Here is a 22,335-nt window from a genome sequence, read left to right as displayed (position 1 = left end):
TAAACTACAACAACAAAAATACAAAAAGACAGAGACCGAACGACACCAACGCACAATCTCATGCACAACAAAAAGAGCAAACCAGCTCAAACTAGCGAACAGCCCCCCGGCCGGACGAGAACGACCCATGAAAGACCAACGAGGCAGGGCGCTTGGTCAATCAACACCAACAACTGAACTTATCTGATGAGGGGGGGGAGGGGGAAAGGGAGGAGTAGGTAGAGGTAGGGGGAAGGGGAAAGGGAGAGGAGTAGGTAGAAGGAGGGGAAGGGAAAGGAGAGAGGTAGGTAGGGGGAGGGGAAGGGGGAAAGGGAAAGAGGGGAGATGTAGGTAGGGGGAGGGGAAAGGGAAAGGAGGAGAAGTAGGTAGGGGGAGGGAGAAGTAGGTAGGGGGAGGGAGAAGGTAGGTAGAGGGGAGAGGTAGGTAAGAGGAAAGGGAGAGGTAAGGTAGGAAAGGGAGAGGTAGGTAGGGGAAAGGAGGTAGGTAGGGGGAGGAGGGGGAAGGGGGGAGTGGAGAGGGGGAAGGTGTGATGATGGAAGGGGCGAGGGGGAAAAAGGGGAGGAGAGTAGAGAGAAGGGAAAGGAGGAGGAAATTGGGATGGGGGAGGAAAGAGAAAGTGAGAGGAAGAGGAGGGAGAAGAGGAAAGAGAAGAATAGTATGGAGAATGAGAAAAAAGCAAGGATTAAAAACAACAAAAAAATGCAGAACGCTTCTTTTAGACAGCTATAGATAACAATCATAATTACCCCCCCCACCACCACCACCCACCCTTACACAACTGTACTAAAGATAGCCGAAAAAAAGAAAAAGAAAAAACGAACAGTAATAGCGTTAATTCCTTTAGATGGACGAGTAAGTGATGTGAAATGACCAATATACATCTATAATATCATTCAAGGCGAGGCTCTGAGTGTAAGTAATATTGTACGAAAGCCCAAGTGTTCGATGTTAGGGAACTATATCAAGTAAATGACAAAATACCAGCTAAAATATATGAATAAAAAATCAGAATAGTGGTAGTTGTAGTTGAACAATAACTATGATGATGATGATCGTGAGAATACTACACACCCGATCGAAAATATATCAGAAAAAAAGGGAAAATACAGCTGGGACGAACAGCAACAAGAGCCACAGCATTAGACATGAACAATAACGTGATGGCCTACAGTGCCAGCTCTATGGTGGCCTGTGGTGCTCTCCAGACGTGCAATATGACGAGGCTTCCTATGCTGTTACAAGAAGGCCCTGCGCTGTGTTGTAGTTTCAGGTCACTATGACGCTGTGTCATAGGTTGTTGGAGGGGTTTTCTGGGCATTAAAAGCGTTCTGCTACAAACCCATGTTGTTCATGTACGTTATGCTTGGTCATTGCATCGTGTCGGTGTGTTATACGACCCTACGCTAACACGAAAGCCTGATCTGCTGCGCTGCCCTGCACTGCGAAGCCTTCCATTGCTTATCTCTTACTCTTAAAAAATACCAAACTGCGCTGTGACTGACGTGAACCTCTCTCTGCGATGTTACCGTATTGTTTCATCGTTCGTTCGGAAGCGTTACGCCGGTCTGCCAGCACGAAATCCGAGGCCCCGAACCGCAGCGCAGGCAGTTGGCTATTCTGATACTCTACGCGGTGATATTACAAGGCAAAGGCCGTGTTGTGCGCCGTGTTATAACGTGCTGCGGTGCGGAGTCGAGGTGGCTGGAAGGACAGAGAGCGAGCGAGCGAGGGAGGCGGCCGAGGGAGGGGAGTCCGCGCACGTGTCTCTCTCTCTCTACGCTGCCGTTGCCTCGCCAATCTATCAGGGAGCCTCTGACGTCACAGATGACGTCAGAGGAATCCTTAACCTGGCATCCTCCCAGGCACCGTCACCCTCTGTGTACGCACCCGCAGCTGCCACCCCTCCGTCCGCCCGATTCGCCGAAGGACTTCTACAATATTCTAAAGCAATTCAGAGGACCCGGAACGGCGTGCATTCATCTCGACGGCAGAAGAGAACCAGAAATACAAGAGACATTACGAAAATTGAAGGAATTACATAACAAAACAGAGGAGAGAGAGAGAGAGAGAGAGAGAGAGAGAGAGAGAGAGAGAGAGAGAGAGAGAGAGAGAGAGAGAGAGAGAGAGAGAGAGAGAGAGAGAAAGAGAGACAGGCTTCACAATCTATACCTCGTCAGCTTATCACATCTACTGCTCTCCCTGCCCACTCGCCGGCCGTCACTTACACAACTCGAACCAGCACCAACCCGACTAACCGACTCAACAACCCATCAACCAGCATACTAACGCAATAACTAATCCATCCATCCATTCCACCAATGATACACCAATACATCAATTTCATGTCTATTCATCCACCCAGCCACTCCATCCATCCGTCTTTTCGCCATCCATCCATCCAGCCACTAACCCATTCGTCAGTCTTTTCGCCATCCATTCACCCACTAACCCATCCATCCATCTGTCTTTTCGCCGTCTATCTATCCATCTATCCACTCATTCATCCATCCACTTACCCATCCATCCACCCACTAACCTATCCATCCATCCACTAACCCATCCATCCGTCCTTTCGCCATCCATCCATCAACCTCCAATTTTCAATCGGATTATCAATCAACTTACTAATCAGTCCGTCAACCGGCTGTCTACCGGCCATTCGATCATTTATCCATCTATCATCTGCTTCCTCCATCCTTCTTTTCCTCTATTCTTCTCTTTGCTCTCTTCTCCCACCCTCTCCTCTCTTCTCCCTCCTATATTCCCCTTCCATTTCTCTTCTCTGCAGAGGAGAGACTGAAAGGGAGAAGAGGACGAAGGAAAAGAGACGAAGGAGACAGAGAAAAGCAGAAGAAAAGAAGGGAAGAGGGGGATAAAGGTGAGATAAAGGGATGGAGAAGGAGAGACGATAAAAACGGGAAGGGGAAGAAGTAAAATAACAGCATGAGGAGGAGGAGGAGGCGACCAGGTGACGGGTCCAAGAGCCTTGTACTCTTACCGGATTCCCTCCCCCCTCTCCCCCCCCCCCCATTTCACGCACGGGATACGCGACTCCGTCAATTTTCACGGTTGATCTCGCCACGTACGTCAACCGCTCCTACGTGGATTTCTTCAATCTCCACCCCCTCCCCACCGCTCGCCCCCTCACCTCTTACCCCCCACCCCACCCCCACCCCTCATCATCCTCCCTCTCCCTCCCCCACACCCCCTCTTGCTTCCAACCCACCCCCTTCCTCCCCCCTCTTACCCCCACCCCCACCCTCATCATTCCCCCTCTCCCTCCCCCACCCCACACCCCCTCTTGCTTCCAACCCACACGCACCAAGCCCATCTTCCAACACTCAAACACTTTTCTTCTTCTTCTTCTTCTTCTCCTGCTTCTTCTCGTCCTCTTCCCATCCAACTTATGGAAGCTTCCATTACTTGTCTTTTATTCGCCATGGGACCTGGACGGTTTTGCTTCTCCACATTTCTCTCGTTTCCCTCCTTCTCTCCTTTTCCTTCTCTTCCTTCGTTCTTGCATCTCTCTCCATCTCAACCACATTCTTTTTCACTATATTCCCCTTTTCCTCTTAATCAATTACATCTCTATCACTATCCTCTTCATCTCCAGTACCCATCAACGCACAACCTCCTACAAATGCCCCCAAATCCCATTAAACTTAACTTAACAAATACATAAAAAAAAAACAAATATGAATCATGAAAAACATTTACGTATTTCTTCATATATTTACACACACACACATTCACACAGTCCTCTCTGCTTCCCCTCACCCCCCTACACGCACACAATCCTTTCTGCTTCCCCTTTCCACCATCTTTCTGTCTTTCACCCCATCCCCCTTTTCCTCCCTTTATCTCTCCCCCCTTCCTTCCCCCTTCCCCTCCCACACTCCTTTCTCACATCCCATCTTGGACAGTCGTGTACATATCACATGTGCATTAACTGACGGTCTAACTGATCTATTGCAGGGTACTTGCCTCGATGAAGGTAATGACAGTAACAATGATAACAATGTAGTTAGAATAGGATTCTCAATAATGATAACAACGTAGTTAAAATAGAATTCTCAATAAAGATAACAACGTAGTTAGAGTAACTATCATTTTTATCTTTATCTTATAAACTATCACCCCATTTTTCACAAAAAATAATTGACTTGGAAGTCCGCTGTCACATGGCTTACGATGCCAAGCATAAGACAGCTATCTTCCATCAATATGAAATTATTTCAAGTCTGCAGTCACACGGAATAGGATTTCAGGCGTTAAATGTAAGCATAGCGTGCGAACGGACGGACGGGCGAAATGCACGCAGAATTATTGTGTGTGTGTGTGTGTGTGTGTGTGTGTGTGTGTGTGTGTGTGTGTGTGTGTGTGTGTGTGTGTGTGTGTGTGCGTGTGTGTGTGCGTGTGTGTGTGTGTGTGTGCGTGTGTGTGTGTGTGTGTGTGTGTGTGTGTGTGTGTGTGTGTGTGTGTTTTATGTTGTGTGTTTTTTATGTGTTTTTTGTGTGTTTTGTATACGTGTGAACGCACCTCCGAACTTCCTCTGGGATATATAAACGGATTAACTGGCCTCCCTCCCATAGACTACATAATAAATAAATAAATAATTAAATAAATAAATCTTAATAAATAAATAAATAAATAAATATAAACCCAGCTGACAATCGCCCAAAGAAACGCCAACAAAAATCATCTCCTTGCAATAGGAATTGAGAGTAAATAAATCAACGAATAAATATACCTTACCTTAGCGTTAACAGCAACAAAAGCTATACAATTACACATACAGAACATAAGGACAACAGTACGAGCAACAGAAAAAGAAAACAAAAAACAGGAGAACCAGTCAGCTGACTCCTAGCAAGTAACGGCAAATCGCAACCGCAGAAGAGGTCCTGACAGCAGCCACAGCTTCCAGACTCCGCATCCGAGACAAGAGTCCGATGGCACAGAGTATTTGTTCTTTCTTCACTCCGTCACTGGCCCCCATTTTTATCATCATTCCCATCACTCTAATAATCAATTCTTGCTTTCTTATCACTCTAAATCAATTCTTGCTTTCTTACATGCATTTCTGACAACCCTTCCTTCCCACGCCAGTGACTATCCACCTTTACATTCGCACTCTCCTTTATTCTCGCAATTGGGTACTTCTACCACGCGATCTAACACTTCTTATCCGGCTTTCTCACTTCTCTCTTTTCCTCCTCCGTCTTTCTCTCCTTCTCCTGTCCCTTCTCCTCTCTCTATGACCTATCCCCTCCATTCACTCTGACCTAGGACCGAGTTTCCTTCCCTCTTACCCTCCCCTTGGCTGTCCTTTTCTTTCCTTTCCCTTCGTTTCCGTTCGTCTCCCTTTCCGTTCCCTTTTCCTTTCTCTTTCATTTTACATTTCCCTTTCTTTCTACCTATACATTTTCCCTTTCCTATCCCCATCTCTTTCCCTTTCCCTTTTTCCTATCCATATCCGTATCCCTTTCCCATTCTCTTTCCCCTTATCTTTCTCTTTAAATTTCTCTTCTTTCTCCCTATACACTTTCCATCCCCCTTCCCCATTCCCTTTTCTTTCCCTTTCCCTCTTTCCTATCCGCATCTGTTTCCCCTTTCCCCTTACCCTTACATTCCCTCGCCCCCCCCACCATGTTTTATGCTTTACTTTCATTTCTTTCCTTTCATTTCCCTTTTCTTCCTTCGTTTGGCCATTTCCTCAATTCTCCACTCAAATAAAAAAGAGATGGATGAGAAGAGAGAAGGGAAGCGAAAGGAAAACGACGAGAGAGGAGACAGGAGAAAGTGAATATAGGGAGCCATGGGAGGAGAAAAAGGAAAGGAGGAGAGAAAGAGTAAGGGAGGAGAGAAAGAGTAAGGGAGGAGAGAAAGAGTAAGGGAGAAGAGACAGAGGAATGGAGGAGAGAAAAGGGAAGAAAAAGAAAAAGGAAGGGAAGAGAGAAAAAGAAAGGAAGAGAGAAAAAGGAAAGGAGAGAATAGGAATGGAGAGCATGAGGAAGAGACGATAACAGGCCATGGGAACAGGGAAAGAGGCGAAACTGGAGACGGCGAGAGAGAGAAGCGGAGGAGGGAAGCAGGAGAAAGAAGCGTGGAATGAGTCAGGAGAAAGGGAAGAAATAATACGGGAGAGAAAGATGATGGAGAGGAGCGAAAGGGAGAGAGAGAGGGAGGGAGAGAGAGAGAGGGAGGAGGGAGAGGGAGAGGGAAGGGAGGAGGGAGAGGGAGAGGAGAGGAGAGAGAGAGAGAGAGAGAGAGAGAGAGAGAGAGAGAGAGAGAGAGAGAGAGAGAGAGAGAGAGAGAGAGAGAGAGAGAGAGAGAGAGAGAGAGTGAGAGTGAGAGTGAGAGAGAAAGTAAGAGTGAAGAAGTGAGAGAGAGAGAGAAAGAAATTAAAGAGAAGAAAAAAAAAAAAAAAAAAAGAAAGAGTGGTTAAGTGATTACGTAAGAACGAGTGTGTCAGTGAGTGAACGAGTGTGAGTGAGCGGATGAGTGACCAGATGAGTGAACCCGTTAGTGACAGAGTGAACATAGTGAGACAAAAAAAAAAAAAAAAAAGAAGAAGAAGAAGAAGAAGAAGAAGAAGATGAAAAGAAAAGAAGAAGAAGAAGAAGAAAAAAAAAACACTTTTGATATCGATGTGATTCTCGGAAGACCCATACCTGGAGACAGCCTGATGATGCATGATGAGCAGCATCCAAAGACAAAGACAAGACAAACGGCCCAAAAAAATCGTGATAATGTAGAAGTAGAACCGGGGGTGGGGGAAGGGGGGAAGGGAGGGTGGGAAGGAGGGGGAAAGACACGAGTGAAAATTATTAAAAAATAGGGGGAAGGGGGGAAGGGGGAGGGGTGGGAAAGGAAGGGGAAAGACACGAGTGAAAATGATTTAAAAAAATAGGGGAAGGGGGAAGGGGAGGGGGTGGGAAAGGAAGGGAAAGACACAGTGAAAATGATTAAAAAAATAGGGGAAGGGAGGAAGGGGATGGGGGGTTGGGGGAAAGAACACGAGTGAAAATGATAAAAAATAGGGAAGGGGGAAGGGGAGGGGGAAAGGCACAGTGAAAATGATTAAAAAATAGGTGGAAGGGGGAAGGGAAGGGGAAGGGAAGGGGGAAGGGAGGAAGGGGATGGGGGTTGGGAGGAAAGACACAGTGAGAAATGAAAAAAAAAAAAAAAAAAAGTGCTTTTCCATACCCCCATCTACTCATCGCCACATTACCGAGCGTTCCCTCCACTCTTCCAATCTCTCTCTTTCTACCCGATAACCTTTCCGCCTTCCCTTCATCTTTATCAATCTCCCTCCTTCTCCCTGCTTTCTTCTTTCCCTCCCTCCCTCCCTCGACCCCTCTCCCCCCCCCCCCTCCATCCCTTCTCCAGACCCTCACATATGTGCGTTACCGGTGCGAGCGATCCATACTGTGACGTCACACTCGGCCCACCCACGTCAGCACACACACGCACGCACGCACGCACACACGCACGCACTGAACTGAACTGGACGGGGGCGAAAGGGGAGAGAGGGAAGGGGGGCAGAGGAAAGGATAGAGAGGAAAGCGGAGAGGGGAAAGGAGTGAGGAGAGAGAGAGAAGAGAGAGGAGAGAAGAAAGAACAGAAGAGAGGAACGAGAAGGAGGAGAAGGAGAAGAGAGAGGAGAGAAGAACGAACAGAAGAGAGGAACGAGAAGGAGAAGAAGAGAGAAGAGAGAAGAAAGAACAGAAGAGAGGAACGAGAAGGAGAAGAGAGAGAGGGAAGGAGACGAGAAAGAAGAAATGAAATAGGGACAGAGCCAGGACAGGACCAAGAACAGGGCCAGGGTGAGAGACACAGGGTGTTAGTGAAGGGAGGGAGAACAGGGAGGAAGAACAGGGAGGGAGAACAGGGAGGAAAAGACCGTGAGAAGCAGCGACAACTGGGAACGGCAAGCTGTGGGTAGGAGGAAAAGAAAGGAAATGAAAGAAAGGAGAGGAAAGGAAAGAAATGAGAGAAAAGAAGAGAGAATAAAAAGAGGGGTGGGAAGAGGGTAGGGGTTACGAGAGAGAAACAGAAAGTGAGGGATAGAGTAAAAGAAAGAAAAGAAAGAAAAAGAAACAAAAAGAAAGAGATGGAGATGAAGATAGAAATAGAGGGTGAGGGAGAGAAACGGGGGAGAGAGAGAGAGAGAGAGAGAGAGAGAGAGAGAGAGAGAGAGAGAGAGAGAGAGAGAGAGAGAGAGAGAGAGAGAGAGAGAGAGAGAGAGAGAGAGAGAGAGAGAGAGAGAGAGAGAGAGAGAGAGAGAGAGAGAGAGAGAGAGAGAGAGAGAGAGAGAGAGAGAGAGAGAGAGAGAGAGAGAGAGAGAGAGAGAGAGAGAGAGAAAGAGAAAGAAGAGAAAGAGAAAGAAAGAAAGAAGAAAAAGAGAGAAAGCGAGAGAAAGAAAGAGGGAGGGAAGGAGGGAGAGGGAGGGAAGGAGAGGGGAGAGGGAGGGAGGGAGGGAGGGAGGGAGGGAGAGGGGAGGGAGGGAGGGAGGAGAGGGAGAGAGAGGGAGAGAGGGAGGGAGGGAGGGAGAGGGGAGAAAGGGAGGGAGGGAGGGTGGGAGGAAAGAAAGAGAAAGAGGGAGGGAGAGGGGAGAGAGGGAGAGAGAGGGAGAGGGGAGAGAGGGAGAGGGAGAGAGGAGAGGAGAGGGAGAGAGAGGAGGAGAGGGAGAGAGAGAGAGAGAGAGAGAGAGAGAGAGAGAGAGAGAGAGAGAGAGAGAGAGAGAGAGAGAGAGAGAGAGAGAGAGAGAGAGAGAGAGAGAGAGAGAGAGAAGAGAGAGAGAAAGAGAGGAAGTGGGAGAGGGAGGAAGAGTGAGGGAGGAGGGAAGGAGAGGGTAGGAGAGAGAGAGAGAGAGAGAGAGAGAGAGAGAGAGAGAGAGAGAGAGAGAGAGAGAGAGAGAGAGAGAGAGAGAGAGAGAGAGAGAGGGGGAGGAGGAGGAGGGAGGAGGAGGAGGAGGAGGAGGAGGAGGGAGGAGGAGGAGGAGGAGGAGGAGAGAGAGAGAGAGAGAGAGAGAGAGAGAGAGAGAGAGAGAGAGAGAGAGAGAGAGAGAGGAGGAGGAGGAGGAGGGAGGAGGAGGAGGAGGAGGAGGGGAGGAGGAGGAGGAGGGAGGGAGGGAGGGAGGGAGGGAGGAGGGAGGAGGAGGAGGGAGGGAGGGAGGGAGGGAGGGAGGGAGGGGGAGAGAGAGAGAGAGAGAGAGAGAGAGAGAGAGAGAGAGAGAGAGAGAGAGAGAGAGAGAGAGAGAGAGAGAGAGAGAGAGAGAGAGAGAGAGAGAGAGAGAGAGAGAGGGGAAGGGAAAGGAAGGGAGGTAGAGAGGGAAGGGGAGGTAGAGAGAGGGAGAGGGAGAGGGAGGTAGAGAGGGAGAGGGAGGAGAGGAGGGAGGGAGAGAGAGGGAGAGGGAGGAGAGGGAGGGAGGGAGAGAAAGGGAGAGAGAAAGGGAGAGAGAGAGGGAGAGAAAGAAAGAGAAAGAGAGAGAGAGCGAGAACGTGAGAAAGAACGAGAGAGAGAGAAAGAGAGAGAACGAGAGAGAGAAAGAGAGAGAACGAGAGAGAGAGAGAGAGAGAGAGAGAGAGAGAGAGAGAGAGAGAGAGAGAGAGAGAGAGAGAGATAACGAATGAACTAAGAGCACATGGAAAAGAGAGATAAAAGGAATGGAGAATAAGACAGATCCATGATAAAACGAGGACAAAAGAAATAAAAATACAATAGACAATCATCATTTTCTGTCATTTATTTGCACCATGGGCACTCAAACGCAGCTGCACAATCACACTAACCTAGCAATCACGTAAACAACACATATTACTGATATCTCTATTTTCAGTCCTACTCCCAACATAATCATCATTTATTCTGCAGTTTGGAAGATGGATATGTGAGTTTGCAATGCTTGTGGAAATGTGTTATCATCTATCATGTATCATTACTTTCATCAATTCTGTTACTATAAAAGGTCTCACAAAACCACACCCTGAGACCATGTGACAGATGCGGACTTCTGTAATAAATTATTCTTCTTCTCGCACTAATATAATGCTTTCTCTATATTATTAAATTCTTGCATCAAGCTATCATCACAAATCAATTCAGTCATCATTATCATACACTTAAAAAGGTTGATTTTTTAAAATGAAAACACGCCAAAGAGACCTACAGTAGTATCAAAATATAGATCCATTCTGGCTAAGATTAGATCCTACATCATTAGAAAAATCTGCCCCCACATACATGGTGAATTATACAAGGATGTCTGATATGCATGTTGAAAATTTCACCAAAGAATATTCCACTTGCTGTAAAATATTTCCAATGAGACACCATGACTCACTCTTGTGGGAGCATAGGTGAAATCACTGTCTCCTTTCAGAGTTCCATACTTGACTTTCCTCTCATTCAAACAATTCACATAAAACAAAAGCTGAGAAAATAAATGAACACTCACTTTGATGCGTGGTTCTTCCAGCAAACAGTAAGGTTGGTTCTGGTACTGCTGAATTTCTCCTGTGATTTCTGCAACTTTTCGTCTCTTTGAAAAATTGATTAGACCCTCTGCTGCCCGGACAAGGAAGTCTGGGTTGCCTTCTTCAATATGCAAGATGTTGGTCAGGTACATTCCTTTGGGAAACAGAAGACGATAAATTAATACTTTATCAGAAATCTACTTTCAATAAATCAAAATTAAAAGTAAAAGGCACTGAAATTCCTTCCTCAATGTTGACATCATTCAAGAATACAGAAACTATATTCCTTTTCAAGAGTACAAACAGAATCCTTACCAAAAAATGGGACACATGGTGGATTAATGGATCGAAGTTTTTCCTGGTATTTTTTACAATGGTTTTGGCTAAGTTCAGAAGCTTCTTCAAACACTTTCACCTGCCCTTGTGGAAGACGTTTCTTAACCTCCTATTCATCAGGAAGAATAAAATACCATTAGTGTTAATCTGATATTTCCACTTCTTTTGTGCAGCAAAAATACAGCAAAACTGCATTTCCTCACCATAAAAACTTTTAATTTACAAGTCCATCATAAACACTGTCATAAAGCAAATTATTAACAAAATAACATGCAAGAAACAAAATTATCTCACCGTTTTGGTAAGCTCTAGCCTGTGTACAGCAGCAGACGCTAACGCACTGGACACTTCAAATACCCCATTAAAATTGTTGAGATCATGAAACATAACCATGATCTCCACTACCCTCATCATCACAGCCACACGCTCCTCAAAATTGTCACAGTCCACTATGCACCGCATGAACCAGTGTGTTACCTGGGGGGTTCAAAAAAGGATTAATGACAGGAAATTTAAGAAACATTTACTTATCACTGCATTTCATTTCTTTCCAACTAACTGGTGCTTTGTGCATGAGTAATAAAAATGCACTGTAAAGTAATCTGCTTTTTTTAAACAAAAATAAAGATACAAATCAAAGCTGATTACCCTTATACCTTGGTACATTCTGTACTTACATTGGTGTGATGGTGGATCATTTTGAGCAAGTTTGGTGAGCGTTTCTCTTTGTCTTCTTTGGTCCATGGTGTCCCTACCAGTTCTGAAGGCTTCACAGCTCTGTACAGTTTAAACTCTAACAATGTCAGCTGACGAGCTATTTCAATAGGGTGCAGCATCAGCAATGGCTTTACCAGGTCAGGCTGGAAAATGATGGAATACAAATTATAAAAACTGCAGTGCTACCAAATGAATGGCTACCTAAAATTCTATATGCAATTCATAGTGACCCTACAATTTTAATACTGCTGACCTATTGCTTCTGTTAAGGGTATCATACTGAGTGGGAGAAAATATGGTTTGCAAAACCAAAAATTATTTTGATTATCTATATATGCAAATATCAGGGACTGTGAAATAAGTATCATAAGTGTGTATCTATATATAACCATATGTATGTATATATGTATGTATGTATGGATGGATATATATCATCTTTTTACTTTCCCTACATATACATATTTTTAACTATCATTTCATTGTTTTATATGATAAAAATATATTTTTGTGGGGTGTAATATCTCCCCAATTTTAATCCATACAAAAACTGCAGTAACTTTGGTAGAGAAATTTGGTTACAGTGTCAGTTACTGCTGATACCTTAACCTTAAAAGTCAAAAGCTAAGTTAAACTTGTAAACTGACCCAACACATCTGCCTGAAAACATGTTTTTGTATCAAACATCCTTAGTCAAAAATATCACCATCTATTAATTTTCTACACACTAAAATTGTCCAAAAGTAGTAAATATTTCTTATAGTGCAAAGTTAGCAAAATGCACATCATCTATCATGAAGAATTCTAGATTATTTTGCAATTTATGTTACCAGAATGCCAATAGTCTTCCATTCCTACACAAAGCTGAAATTGGTATGAAAACCATATCTATTGGTCTTTGTACTCTGTTCTCTGCTGATCTTTGACAATAACGTGAAATTTTCTGGCAATTACAGCGCCTCCTTAGTATCAGACTGAATACCTGTAAAACCAATCAGCAATAAGAGCAAGCATGGTGAGAGCGAGAAAAAAAGACACAACCCCCTCAAATGCAACTTCGTGTCCACTTACCGTAGGCGATGTTCCACCTGAACTGATGGGAAGTATAAGATCCCAATCTTTGTCCTCTAGTTTTATGTGCCACTTGGGAGACGGGGGTGAGCGATGTAAACTAAATGTAATTTCTCTCTGCTCTTCATTGCACTGTCAAGGAAAATTATTTTGAGAAAACTTGAAAGGGTTATCCTGTATCACTTACAATACCAAACAAAAGTTGTGCATTTGAAAGTATATTGCCTTACTTTGGCCACTTGAAAAAAAAATTCACTGTGCATTCAAAAACATTCAGCCAAATAGTTTATTAACTTACCCTTCTTTGAATGATCTTTGTGATGGATTCTACCCATTTTCTCATGGATTTGCCTTTTACTTTCTCCAGAAAGCTGGTAAGTTTTTCTAGAAGTGCTTTGTCCCGTTCGAAATCATAAAAGTGATAATCTACCCAATGACGCAAAACATTTAAAACTCTGTGGAAAAACAGAGATCAGTTTAGTAGTATCACATCAGACCACTGAAAATATTACAAATTTGGTTAATCCCATTAAAAAAAGCTCTTATGAGAAGCAAGAGATATTCTTCACATCTAATACATCAAAAGACGAAAGCTACATACACAATGTACTAAAGCTCTTAATATTGGATAGCAATACAAAATCTGTCACTTAGTAACTAACAAATATTTACCTGAATTGAACAGGTTGCGAATACTCCTTTCTGAAGCGTTTAAGTATTTCTCTGTGTATGGAAAGTTGCTGGTTTTTGACTTCTTGTGTCTCCTCTTCACTTATAGGTGGGAGCTCAGGCTCAGGGATGTCAAAGCGTTGAATTAATAGGTCTAGCAATTCCTAAAAAGGGACAGCAACGAAGTACGATGTAAAAAGGATGGATAGAAACAAAATAAGAGTGCAAGTCTTTTCATGGGGAATATGTTGAATCTTTGTACATCTACATTTACCAACTATTTCATTTTTTGACTGCTACAGAATGAATTACTATTTACCACATCTACATTTTTAAAGAATTTTATAGCATAAGATGACTTACAAGGAAATTTCTCAAACAATAAAGGGGATATCCATTAGTTCTATCTCAAAACTAAACAACTTGTTACTCACTGTTGGAGTACAAAAGCTTCGGTAAGTAGTGAGAAACGTTCTCACAAACATTGGATCTGCATACATGTGGTATGTTAATCTTTCAACCAGCTTTGGCAGCGTTGCTCCCTGGAATAAATAGGTTGATTATTTCCTTCCCATTACTAAAACATTATTTAGTCCCATTTATCATATAAATAATGACATTACTATACTCATCTTTTATACTGAAACCATATATAATACAGAAACGCTCATTAATACTTTTTTGCTAGATTCGAAAACTGCAAGTTTATTCTGTTCAGATAAACAAAAAAGGAATCCACAACAGGTTCAAGAATAAAGACATAAAAACTATAAGATTAAAAACTAACATGAATGCTTAACAAATCACACACAATTCACAACTAAGTGTCGATGGTCACCTTTATAAGAGGAGTTCCTGAGTTTTCCTTCTCTTCGATGATAATGTTTGACTCGGAGTCCTCAATGGCAAACTGGTAGACACTTGGGTCAGGCAACTTGAGGGGATGCTGTTTCTCCTCATCTAATAATATACTGTCTAGAGTTCGTTCTAACATACTGAAAGGAGAAAAATCACAGATCACATGTTACATGTATCACATTCTACATACATTTTTTCTTTTTTTTTTGTGCGCAGGAATTATCATACTGAAAAAAAAAAAAAAAAAAAAAAAAAAAAAAAAAAAAAAAAGGTTTTAATGAAGTCAAAATAGTAACTGAAAATTTCATAGGACATGATCTACATCTTCAAAATTGACACTCACCTCCGAGTGTTGAGCATAACAAGGGCAGCCATCCAATTGTTCTTCTCTTCCATAGACTTTGCAAGTAGCACCACACTGGGCTGGTCACGTGGCCGGATCTCAAAGGAGTATTTGATCTCTGGCGGGGTTTTACAAAATGAAAGTATAAACCAGGTGAAAAAGAATTTCGGTTCCTACATTATCATCTGGTTTCATGACTTATCTTTACATCATATTCTCTAACCTGATATCTCAACTAGTGCTACATGCCAAACAAAAAGTGTAAGGTAAATACAATCCTCTTACCTTCAGTATCTTCTCTGTCTAAAATTTCTACCATTCTCATAAGAAATTTCTCCTTAAATCTGTACTCTCCAACCTGAAAAATAAACATTTTTATTAGTCTACAGTATTTTAGGTCATTGCTAACAATTCTTTTATGTCACAGTTCCTGAAAAAGAATACTGAAGATTTCTAAAGTAATTTCTTAAAAGAGAAAAGAAATTAGTTAATTTCATTAATTTCTAATAATGATCTATTTTACCTATCAGCATTAATATTTTACATTATCAATCAATATCGGTATTCTTTATCAAACTTCATAGTAAAGCTTCACAAACTTGTATTACCCACACCACCTTGGGGTGCTGTAGGTAATACCTAGGGATACTACAAGATTCCTTGGTAAAATAAATTTCAAATATGAAATGTCAGACCTTTTTTATGTTTCAAGCTCACGTAATTCATGGAATAGGCAAAGATGCACTTTGCTGTGGAGATAAGTTGTGTGAGGTGGAAGGGGGGTAAAGAAAAGGGTGCCAAAGAAAGGACTATGTGGGTTAGGGTAACATTGGGAACCACTACTCTAAAGTTATATTTGCTTATATATCACTCATTTGTTGGTGGTTTATGGCCTTTTTCTTACAAGCCAAACATTGGATCTTTTCCTCGTCCCAGAATTACCTATAGATATCATTATCTTTTTTTTTTTTTTTTTTTTTTTTAAGTCTAGATACTCATAAACACATTTAAGTATACATTTTATATTACATAGGCAATCACATGGCCAAAAATATGGGCACATAAGAGGCTGCTGCTCTGCTAGGCTTGCAAAGTGTAGGCTGGGTGCTTGCGAACACTCATGTGCAGCGACAAGCCATATGCTTTTCTTTAGCCAAGTTATTTTATATATATATATATATATATATATATATATATATATATATATATATATATATATATATTTTTTTTTAGCTTTTTTGCCATTTTCTAATGTCTTTACTGTCACCCTGGCCTTCGTTCATGACTGCAAGTTTGTGTCACCTGGTCTGCAGCCATTTTATCCCATGGCAGCATGTTGATGTCATCCAGCCCTCAACATAAATTCTTTCATAACGTGATGGTCTAGTCACCCAGATCAAAGGGGTTAATCTCTCCCCTTTTTCACGTATGCATAAACAGTGTCTGTGATAATACCCTGAACTCTGTCCTATACTGACACTATGTACTATAAAAGTGAAATATAAATTGGTATATAAAATTGAGTTCTTCCATTATCTGCAACTAACATTTGCTTTTGTGAAACTTTTAAAAATCCTACCAGTTTTCTCACTAGTGTGGTTGACAATCTAGGCAGTTTACAGTTCTTAGGTATGAAAAGTCTACTATCCTGGTTTAGACTCTTATGGACTGAAATATTTTTCTCTAACCATATATTCCACATGTTCTCAAACACTTATTTGTACAACCTCATTACATTTGTATATCTATCTAACATCTCTATCTTATCTTTTTTTCTTATTTTCTTTCTCTCTCTCTAATTTCTCTTATTAAAACTGCATTCCACCCATGAAAAAATAATAACAATAATAAAACAACAATGAGAGAAACAATTGAAAAATCTTCCCCTAAAAACAACAGGCAGAGTAGGTTACCCATTCTATAGATATCAACATTCTAACATAATGCCCTGTGACCTAAACTTTTTTTCCCTTACCCTATACCTTTTTGCTATACCATTTGATTTCTGAAAGATTTCATTTTTCCCATACATTAACTACACATTAAACATGAAATGAAATAGAAAAAAACATAAGATGCATAAACACCATTTCCCTTCACCTAAACCTAAATCTTTTCCTGTTTCTCTGTTCACCTACAAAGACGGGGTATATCAACACTAATGCTGTCCACTCCTCACTCCCTTTCCTTACCTGTCCTGTGACCGAGGACCGCCGGTTATTGCTCTTGCAGAGGACTATGAGGCCATCAAACAGGAACACATGCCGCTCCGTCGGCTTCTTCCCAGTGGCACCAAGTTTTAGCAGGTCACCTTCTAAAGGGTTTGGGAAAAAAAGGTGGTAATAGTATAATTAGAAGTATTTGAAAAGAGTCATAGTACCTGCCTTTATTTTATATTGTTTCTTTTCTTGCAACATGGCAGGAACCTCATTTTATGGACACATTTATTCCCTTTATCATAACAGCTTCTTACTTCTGCCGATTTTTAAAGTGAATGAAGCTAATCATCAAAATCATCCTAACTTTGCATTCCTTTTTTTATCTAAACATTTCACAATTTTGTGCTTTCAAAACATTTGCATACTATTTATCAAAATATATATAAAAATAAATATCTGCACTCACCAATAGTTATATTTCAGTAATGGATATTACATGAAGCTTTCTTCAAGTATACTAAATAAAGTTATACCATTTCTTGAATTTAGTCATTGCCAAATAGTACTGTATGGTTACAACTGACATAACCAGGACTAAACTATGATAAATATTACATGTGATGCATTCTTTCTCTTGCTTTGACATAGGGCTATCTTTTACTTAACAAATCAGGTTTAACTACTCAAATACTGGGACAGTATTTTCATAAATAAAATATTTTGGGGATTCATCCTTATTATATAAACTATATACGCACTAGATAATCAGTACACTACACTTATCTTCTATTTTTCGTTTTTTTTATGAAAGTGTTGTTCACTGGTATACATACCTAAAACAAACTCGTTGCAACACTGTGTGATGACTTTTCCTTCCCAGCCATCTATTGATCGTTGTAATTCTTTCATTTTAGATAAGGTTTGTTGTCTACTCTGCCTTCCATGCCGTAAAGTGATTTCTCTGCAGATAAAATCCATATTAATTAACAACTTCCCAAAGATCTCATGTTAAATATTCTATTAGACTGTTCAATACCAGATAGCAATAAAAGGACACAACAGAGAACTGAACATACCCTAATTTTCTCTTAAGGTAGGGAGCATATGGAGAGTTCTGTATGGTGCGTTCTAACTGACTTTGGAGAGGCCATAAGAGACCTTTGACTTGTTCTAAGCTCTCTCGAGCTTCTTCTGACTCAGTCATACTCAGAAACATCTGAAAAATATATTTGAATTATTAATTCAATCAAGAAGTATTTTCAATCCCATTCTAACCACATGCCATTGGGGTTAGCATGTGCGTATATGCCATGCCAACTGTGTGTTTAATTTAGTAATTGTTTTTACATATAGATGGCTCCACAAGTACTAGGTCACCAATGAGCCAATTACAAGAAGTACCTGTCTCACCGGTTTACCCATTTCCTTGATTTTTTAATATTTTCTAGTATTTAATACTGCAGTTAGTAATGTCAATTACAATATAGTAATTATAATGTTTGTAAATAAAAATAACAGTATCAATATCAATAACATTTGGGAAAAAAAAAAAAAAAAAAAATCTTGCTAAATCCAAGGTGAGGTTACAAGATCCACTAACTGACTTCTTTGTGGCTAAGCACTGGCATAGCCATCTATGTGCAGACATTCCACAAAACAATACTAAAGTGAATGCAACATTTTCCCAGGGGCACTGGATTAAGGGGTTGTAAAGTAAGGTCAAAGACTGAGAAAAAGAAAACATACATCCAGTTTGAAAACCTGAGCTGAATATGGAGAAGAAAGACTTACTGAAGAACATAGCAGAACATTCTTATAGGATCTAAAAAACAAGCTATATATGTAGCTAGATTATTTCATAAAAAGAATATATATTCTTATATACATTTAAATATTCTTCTATATTCTTATACAGCTTCTTCCTTACAAAGCCACAACTTCAGTACAAAGAACTGACCACTGACATTATCATAATACTAGATCAGACTTTTGAAATAACCTACATAAAGAGTAGCACAATCCTCAGATATACTCATCCAAAACCCACTAACCTCTATATATTTAAAATAAGTGAAGACATGACAAACAGGTACAAGAAGCAGCTTCGGCAGGTAGTACTTGACAGCTTCCTTGAAGCCCTGTCCAGCACTTGTTAGTGCATCGCTAACAGGTGGCTGGTTAACCACATCCATTAGTTGATCAGCACACTCTTGCCTTAACACATCGCTGGCATATTTTCCGTATACATCAAACTCTGCACCCTGTGCGTAATGAAAAAAAAAAAAAGATGATAGTAATATCTGAAAAGACATTTATGTTGTGTTCTAAAAGAGGAACAATTTTGAGATATCCCTTACTTAACCCTATTCATAAACCCGTCTATAATCTCCCCAAAAACAACACTCCTTACCTCTGCCAATTCCTCAAAACAGCTGCCTATGAAGGGAGACTCATTCTCCTCCGTGACCTCTAGGGTGTCCTCTAAAGACCCCAGTAAGTTAACAGAGAAGTCATAGATCTCAGTGATATTTGAGAAGATAATTTCCAGCTCTCTACTGCCACTCCCTTGTAAAACAGGGATCTGCTGAAGCTGGTCACAAAACACCTAGAAAAAGAGGAATATTTAAGTAGAGTTCATAATTCCAAAACCTTAGTTGTAATATATCTAATACAATAGTAATAATAAATAAACAAATAAGTGAAAAGTTATTTTATTGCTCTTTTAAAAATATGAAATACTTGAATAATTCAAAATAAAATGGTTTCATTTCAAAATACAAATATTCATACATTATCTTTTATAAAAGAGGCATTAAAAGTATTGATAAAGCTTTAATAAAATATAAATAAAGTTGATCAACAAACTAATCTCCTGTCCACATACATGAGTTTTATAACTATTTCATTCACACATCAGAAAAAATCTACCTTTTTTTACGACAAACATATACCCAATATACCTTAATTATCATATTGAGTTCTCTAATATAAGCTTTCTCCTCTTGTATTAGATCTTTGACAAGTTCGTCATAAGTTAGAGAAGTGTCTAGGTTAGGATCCTCCACGACTGCACTCATCTCCCCATCTTCATCTTGTTGAAACATGTCCATCAGCACCTGATAGGAGAGTAATGTATTAGGAGGCTTGGTAAGAGGGAAGGAGAAACTATACGAATATGCATGGGGCTCTGCCTATACAAGCTGGTAATCGTAACGGTGGGTGAAGATATGAAAACATGCTCCCCTGCGCAAAGATGGTGCTCAGAAGGTAAATCCTGTTATCTCTTTTAACGTTTCAGCTGTTATGTAGCGGTTCCTGACTGGCCATCAATCCAAAACCGCACCTGACCTGTGATTGGCCGACTCCTGCTTCGGGACTGCCCATACTGGCCAAGCTTACATCGCCGGTCAGGTTCTTAAGCAGCCAGACCAGAGCTGGAGTCATCATTCTCCAGTCAATTGTTGACCTGACTATACTTGTACTTGGTTCCTCAACAATAAAGAGATAAAATTCATTTTGGTTTTATAACCTCAACAGTCATATTGGTTATTCTGACAAGGTTGATACTTAATTCACATGATTATAATGATTATATCAATAACAAGTGAATCATCTATTGAATATACATTGCACTGTAGTGCCTGCCATTGAAACGTTCAACAAATAGCAATTTTTAGATCAATTATAACTACTGCTTCCTCTTTGATCCTTTTCAAGTTACTCTGGTAAGTAACACAACCTAGAATTCCATATCCATTCCTCTGTACATATTTTAGCCCACTAGTGCCGGTACATTTTCAAGCTGAAAATAATGGTTTCCGGGCGGCTTTCTACGGGAACCTGACTACGCGCTGCCCACCATGGGCAATAAAATCAGAGCGCAAGCTCCAATCTAGTGTCACACCAGTGGAAAGCCCAGTAATGTTTATTTCACCCATTAACGCTGGTATATTTTGAAGCCGAAAATAAAAGATTCCGGGCAGAGTCTGGCAGCGGCCCGCTGCCGTGTCAGAGCAGAAGCCCTGATACAGCGTCACACTGGCAGGACCCCCAGCAATGTTTATTTTTTGGGTGTCTCATATGTGGGACACCCGTCATTAGTGGGTTTAGTATTATTCCCATCAATACACAAATGTGGAGTGTAATGTGCATAAGCCATGACTGGATGAGCTTCAGCTCCCATGAGGATGCCATTTCCATGCTGAGCATAATATTCCTGACCACTGTGCCCGGCCCTGCAGGTTGTATTACAGAAAATTGAAAATTGCGAAAAAATAAGACATATGACACAAAAAAGCAAATGTTCCTTTTTTTTTTTTTTTGCACTGATTCATTTACCACATAGAGATAACATGGAGGATGTGCAGGGGAATAAGCAAATCAAAAGATACATATGGACCTTGGAAATTGGCAAAAAAAGCTAAAAAAGTTTACAGAAAATAACTTTGCCAAGGGGAGGCACAGTCTCTCGTCACTCCTCATGGGAATTCGACCCTAATTACAGAGTTAGTCCATACTATTTCCTATTCTTATATATGTTAGGATTTTCTTAAAAGTTATTCTTTCATTTGCCAACATGGATCTTCATTAGCCTCAATGATCATGAACAAGCATCTGTATTTCTCATGTGTTCTTTAGGCTGATTACACATCCTTTTGATATATAACTCATGCAACAAACCATTTTGGAAGAAATTTCAGAAAACAGTTGGTGTTTCTATCAATTTTCGCTTACCTATGCCAAAACTCTTGAAAGGTTTGATTTAATTTGTTAACATGCACTCCACAAAGTGGGTCCCTAATGTACCATGGGGTAATCTGCCCTACCACATAGTGGGCCACTGCTAGCCAAAAAAATTTTCAGCACACACTTAATTACACAGATAATGTTTTCTTTCTTTTTTTCTTAATAAAGAAAAGTTGAAGATTATAAAGAATACTATTTCAAGACAGCTTTGATAGAAAAAAAAACAAAGAAAATACCTATATTCCTCTCCCTATGTAACATCTTATTTTGATAGTAAATATGTAAAAAATATTATTGCTTGTTGTTTCTTCTTTATTCTAATACTTTCATTATAATATTCACATATACTAAAGTGTAAAACAAATTCCTTTACTTTTTAACTACCAAAAGTTTCAATTCTCTAAAATTTTGTTTATCAAATAAATAGTAATATGATCCTAAGTCTAGCCCTTCCAAGAAGTGACTGCAAAACCCTTACTCTGTGAGTGGCCATAAATGATTTCCTTTAAGAATAAATAACCCACCATGATCATGTTTTAAAATCTATGTTTTCTACAGCATCATCACTGGTAAGACACAGTTTCACTATATGTTTTTTTTACTTTGTTTAAAAAATAACACTTCCAATAAGTTTTTGTTATGGTCTTATTTATAATTTTGATCATGTAAATTTGCCCTCCTGTCCTTGTACATCTGTTCCAAACATATTTTGAATATGAATGCAAACTACATTGCATGCTTTATAAGTACACCTCTCTCATGAAAATCAATTCCTATACAAAGAGCAAAACTGATACATAAGACTTACCTTGTCTGCACACATGGCTACTCTAATGTCCTGTTGCGTTACCTCAAAGTGTCTAATGTTCTTAACATAGTTGCCAGCAAGCTGAAAAATCAAACTTGTATTAAATCCTATATTCTAAACAAGTCAATATTGATTTGCATGTTTGATATA

At 40.6% G+C, this 22,335-nt stretch overlaps 1 protein-coding gene across 1 annotated transcript in view; it reads right to left on the bottom strand.

Annotated features, from left to right (window-relative positions):
• The window catches only part of Sos (Son of sevenless), a gene marked incomplete in the record, with an annotated part of 80,940 nt that overhangs the window by 41,051 nt on the left and 17,554 nt on the right, over window positions 1–22,335 (bottom strand). The window contains 18 exon segments of the mRNA XM_070145118.1: window positions 10,463–10,635; window positions 10,797–10,926; window positions 11,112–11,294; window positions 11,495–11,677; window positions 12,603–12,734; window positions 12,901–13,057; window positions 13,275–13,435; window positions 13,706–13,813; window positions 14,110–14,266; window positions 14,473–14,590; window positions 14,758–14,830; window positions 16,665–16,786; window positions 17,465–17,592; window positions 17,708–17,847; window positions 18,683–18,892; window positions 19,042–19,236; window positions 19,592–19,747; window positions 22,186–22,266. Of these exon segments, the coding sequence (XP_070001219.1) occupies window positions 10,463–10,635; window positions 10,797–10,926; window positions 11,112–11,294; window positions 11,495–11,677; window positions 12,603–12,734; window positions 12,901–13,057; window positions 13,275–13,435; window positions 13,706–13,813; window positions 14,110–14,266; window positions 14,473–14,590; window positions 14,758–14,830; window positions 16,665–16,786; window positions 17,465–17,592; window positions 17,708–17,847; window positions 18,683–18,892; window positions 19,042–19,236; window positions 19,592–19,747; window positions 22,186–22,266 (2,607 nt within the window).

This window comes from Penaeus vannamei, chromosome 33 (assembly GCF_042767895.1).
Source record: "Penaeus vannamei isolate JL-2024 chromosome 33, ASM4276789v1, whole genome shotgun sequence".
NCBI classification, from domain to species: domain Eukaryota; kingdom Metazoa; phylum Arthropoda; class Malacostraca; order Decapoda; family Penaeidae; genus Penaeus; species Penaeus vannamei.
The sequence above is the reverse complement of the archived record's forward strand: the minus strand, read 5'-3'. Positions and strand labels throughout refer to the sequence as shown.